This window comes from Chiloscyllium plagiosum, unplaced genomic scaffold, assembly GCF_037043375.1.
Source record: "Chiloscyllium plagiosum isolate Xiang-an unplaced genomic scaffold, Cpla_swu_hap1 HiC_scaffold_11, whole genome shotgun sequence".
In the NCBI taxonomy this organism is placed as follows: domain Eukaryota; kingdom Metazoa; phylum Chordata; class Chondrichthyes; order Orectolobiformes; family Hemiscylliidae; genus Chiloscyllium; species Chiloscyllium plagiosum.
The window spans coordinates 52,195,055-52,200,086 of record NW_028270149.1 but is presented as its reverse complement, the minus strand read 5'-3'; the positions used below and the strand labels follow the sequence as shown (position 1 = coordinate 52,200,086).

Sequence of the window (5,032 nt, the reverse complement as noted above, 5' to 3'; positions counted from 1 at the left end):
CAGGTCAGGTGAATTGGCCATGTTAAATTGCCCTAGTGTTAGGTAAAGGGGTAAATGTAGGGGAATGGGTGGGTTGCGCTTCGGCGGGTCGGTGTGGACTTGTTGGGCCGAAGGGCCCGTTTCCCCACTGTAATGTAATCTAATCTAAAAGCAAATTAGATGTTGGTGTAAGCCTTCTAGGCCGGCAACTATAAGTCTCTTAATTGGTTCTACATTCCCACCATTTGTCTGCATGCGCACGCACACGTACGTACATGTGCGTGCACACACCACCTTTTGTATCTCTTTGCTTTGGGATACGAAGGACTATTGACTTTGACTCTGGAATTCATAATCATTGTCCCAGGCAACTGTGTTACTTAACATGTGCATTTTTTAAAAAGCCACATTTTATTAGGTTAAAAATCACACAACACCAGATTATAGTCCACCAGGTTTATTTGAAAGCACTAGCTTTCGGAGCGCCGCTCCTTCATCAGGTGGTTGTGAAGTATAAGATCGTAGGACACAGAATTTATAGTATAAGTTTACAGTGTGATGTATCTGAAATTATATATTGAAAAAGACCTGGATTGTTTGTAAAGTCTCTCATCTTGTAGAATGACCATGTTGGTTTTTAGTTCTTTCATATGTATATCCCAGAACTTTCTTAAAGTTACATTCTCAAGTCTGCTCAGTCTGAATATTGGGGCATAGACAGCCTCACTCCTTCAATGAGTTATCTGGGCTGACATGGCACCTATTGTTTAAGTTCACTTGAGAATGTAACTTTCTTAAAGTTCTGGGATTTACATATGAAAGAACTGAAACCAACATGGTCATTCTAAAAGATGAGAAACTTAACAAACAATCCAGGTCTTTTTCAATGTATAATTTCAGTTACATCATACTGTAAACATTTGCTATAAATTCTGTGTCTTATGGTCTTCTACTGCACAGCTACCTGATGAAGGAGCAACGCTCCGAAAGCTTGTACTTCCAAATTAACCTGTTGGAGTATAAGTTGGTGTTGTGATTTTTTTAACTTTGTGCACCCCAGTCCAACACCGGTATCGCCAAATCATGGCATTTTATCAGCACAATTTTCATGGTTGTAATAATTTTGTTTCTTTTCCATCCATGTAGATAGTTGAATGAATTTGATTCAAGACTGCAATGGTAAATTTTCCTACTATTTCTCTTTCATTAGGCAAGTAGAACTCCATTGATACCCAACGAACAGGCACCAGTAAAAGAAAATCCAGTGGTACCTGGGCAAACTGAACCAGATGCAAAAGAGACAGTACCATCACCTGGCATGCACCAACAACTTCCATCTCCACAACCAGTGGACTTAAATATGCAGTCTGGCACTAAAGCACTGCAAAGGAATGCAGTTACAAAAGAAACTTCATACCAGGGGCATGCCTTCTAGTAAATTTGTTCCGGAACTAAGTGCAAAAAGACTTGATGCACAAAAAGGAAGTTGGAAGACAGTTCATCTAGCTACACTACGAATGAAATTGGTTTGATACTGCAATTTCCATCTGATCAGTATTGTACATTTATTTTGTGAAGGAATTTTTAGGGGCGTGACTAATGAGCATCAGACGAGGAATGTCGAAGATAGGCTTTTGAGCGTTTTGACCCTTTCGAGGCTAATTTACCCCTTCCTGGCCAAATCTGTCTCTTCATAAATCGCATTTATTACTTTAATTCAAAATACAAAAACATGTGACAGATGAAGTTTGCAAAAGATTTCACTAATCAAGTGTCTATTTATTACCCACATAATATATTGTAACATCATGAAAATGACTGGCAGGTAAATATCATGTGAATACCTCGTTTTGTGCTGAGTTTCAGGTGGGTACTATGCAAAACATGTCTATGTTTATAGCTGACCAGTTTAACTTTAAATGTCACTGATTCCAGGCATGTTATGAGCGATAAGCTGTCAATTTTAAGTGGTTGTGAGAAAGTTGTCTTACAGAATGTGCGTGCTTGTGTGTGTGTGTGTATGTGTGTAAATGGGAGTCTCCCTGGGTTTATGAACTTAATACGTAGATTAAGTAACATTGAACTTAAAATTATTCCAGGTAGAGTGATACAAACGTTTTTAAAACCAAATTGTGAACTAATGCTGCCATCGGATGTTTTCAAATTACAATCTGACACTTATGGTGTGTGTTGCTTTTATTTGTGGATTGTGATCTGGGGCCACTCATGCTGTGATAGTATGTGAAATAGATGTGGCTTAAGTAACCTAGCTAGGAGGAATAGTTACTGACAGAGTTAAACCTCTACATTCCTGTGTGATTTATAAGATGGAGCCATAGTTTCACAAGTCATTCTGCCATGTAATTATAAATGATATTGAATGCTCAGGTGCAAGACAGAGCTGACAAAAGCGAAGTTAGAAACAGAATCTTATGGTTCAAGTTTGTGTTACCAAAATCACTTGTTCTAAATTAGCAAATCTATTCTATTTGGAAGTACTTCCTATGAGGGAATATTTTGACTTATGGAGAAGTATATGTAGTTTGGTGCCATTTATAATTTCATAAAAAAAGTGCAACAACAGTTACGGTATGCATAGAAAATTAGGTTTTCCCTTTTAATTGTTGCTAATTAGCCAGTCTTTCTATTGTCCAAAGATGACTATTGTGGTTTCTTAAGACTACCAAATTTCAAACAAGACCCAAGAGGAAGCAGTGGCCTTGCTCAAAGGCTGAAGTCCCTGAACTCCAAGCTGTGTTGAAACTCGGCAACTCAGATTTTTTTTAATGTTAAAGCTTCTAACTGAGGCATAAACACAAAAGAATGAGACTGATAAACATGCTTGTGCTCCTAATCTCTTCTGAGCAGACAACAGTGCCTTTCATGATACTGGATCCAACCATTTGAAATTTATTATCTTTTGAAAATGTGACTATATGTGTTAATGGTAATAAGAATAGAACTGTGGCATCAGTGAAAGTGGTAATTCATTTAGTTTATTTCAGTCATTCTCTTGTACAGAATTCAATTAGCTATACATTATTGCACATATTTAAGTACTGCTATGTACTGCAATGGTTTTAATAAAGTGACTCTATTCTGTAATTCTCCATGACGTACTGAAAGAACTGTAGTGCTGAAGCCACACTGACTCCAACAAGAATTTGATATTCTTGTATGTGACTTTTGTTCCAAGTGTAAACCAAATTTGTGGAACCAAAATTTAGATGTTTCTGTTTAAAAATCTCTCATACAAATGATCAGATGCCTAAAACAGTATTGTTGAAGTATTAAACATTTATGGAGTACAGTAAGCTGTTACTTGATATGCTGGGAGAATGGGTGATGCCAATTAATTAAACTGTTTGGTGAGTTGCATTACTCCAAGCCTAACAGCAGATACTTTTCAATCTTTGAGGGGAGAGGGGAAGCAGCTGGGCAGTCAAAAGCCCTAGCACAGCAGGGTTTCAATAAAATTCCAATGATTGAAAACTAGATTGACACCAAGACATTCCACCTGGCATTTCTTTGACAGGGTTGTGGTCTGGGATGGGGAGTGGGTGTTCAGGTAGAAAGAAAAGGCTGTCAACCTTTTTGGCAGTTACCATGTGGTTTATCTTTTTGTTCAGGTTAAATACCAAAACTGACCTAATAATTTTCAAGGACAGTGTGGGAACAGCTTCAGATTTATGACCTACTGTTCTTAGCTTGTTGAAAGTGACCAGCTTTTGTTTGTTTTTTAAAAAAAAATCAAATTCTAGTTGATCAACTGAATGTTGTTTTTCACCATTCTATAATTTCAGCAAGATGACTTTTTATACTGTACTTGGTTACGTAGGAGATGCAATGTAATCTGTTAAATGAAACAACATTTCTAAGTGCACCTTGCAAAGATTAACCATGCAACACTTGGCAAGCCTTTAGGAGGAGCATCAACCTTTCTTGCTTGCCATGTTTTCAATGGACAAATTTTGATTTGAAGAATGAAATTTATGAATTTTACATGTTAGAAGACTGATTTGGACTATTTTGTAGCTGGTTCTTTCAATGTTTGCGACCTAAACAAATCCCAGACAATTGAAGAGTATAATAATTTGGATTAATGTCTTAAATAATGTAGTTTCCATTCTCAAAACGCAAACCAAATTTATGGTTATCTTTAGCTGTTTGTGAGGCTGCTTTTCTTGAACAAGAACCTAATCTGATTATTACTCCATTACTTTTTCTAAAATACTCTTCTGGCCAAACAGTGGGGAAACCTTTTGGAAGTGAAGTTCTCTCTCGGTCAGTTTCGTATGTTGGTATCAATGAAGATTAATTTGAAATTAGCCAAATAACCATTTGCATAGTGACCTAGATTGAGTGCAATTAAAAAGTGTTTGAGAGGTTACCTTTTTTTTTAGGGAATTTGATGTTTTTGTCATGATGTGTAATCCAAATAATCTTTAGTATTGGACCTTCTTTCCGTCCTTTGCTCTTGCCATTTGTTCAATCAGTGTCCAAAATAATCTTTAGATCAACATTTGGATGGAGCCAATGAAATTGGAGAGAGAATACATTTCAGTGAAGAGAGAAGAATCCATGCTTTAATGGAGTGCTCGGGCACAAATAGCTGATGCGAATTCATCTTCCCTCCTCTCATCCTGTAATATTTTGTGTGAAATCTTTTCTGGGGATTCTTGAGAAATTAGACCTTTTTAAAGTAAAATTTGAAGGTTAAATATAGTACAGTTATGGGCATATAGTCACTTATTTCGAATTTTGTAGGATGCCTTGGCTATTTCTTAATGCTATGTGACCTGTTGGAATATCTTTTATTGTGGAATAACACTCCACTGTATGCTGTATATTGGCATTGCACCTTTTTAAGAAGGAAGTTTTAAATATTCAACTTTAATTGAGCAGATATGTTTTGAAGTTTCAGTACTTCATAACTGAACAGTTCAGAATTTAAAGTCATACAACATGAAGACAGATCCTTTGCTTCAACTAGTCCAGGCCCACCATGTTCCCAAACTAAACTAGTCTCACTTGTCTGATTTTGGCTCGTATC

At 36.7% G+C, this 5,032-nt stretch overlaps 1 protein-coding gene across 1 annotated transcript in view; it reads left to right on the top strand.

Annotated features, from left to right (window-relative positions):
* The window catches only part of zdhhc9 (zDHHC palmitoyltransferase 9), a 111,916-nt gene extending 108,295 nt beyond the window's left edge, over positions 1 to 3,621 (top strand). The window contains exon 9 of the mRNA XM_087992053.1: positions 1,190 to 3,621. Within this exon, the coding sequence (XP_087848179.1) occupies positions 1,190 to 1,414 (225 nt within the window). The 3' untranslated portion in view covers positions 1,415 to 3,621. The remainder of the gene's footprint in view (positions 1 to 1,189) is intronic.
* Positions 3,622 to 5,032: the final 1,411 nt, after the last annotated feature.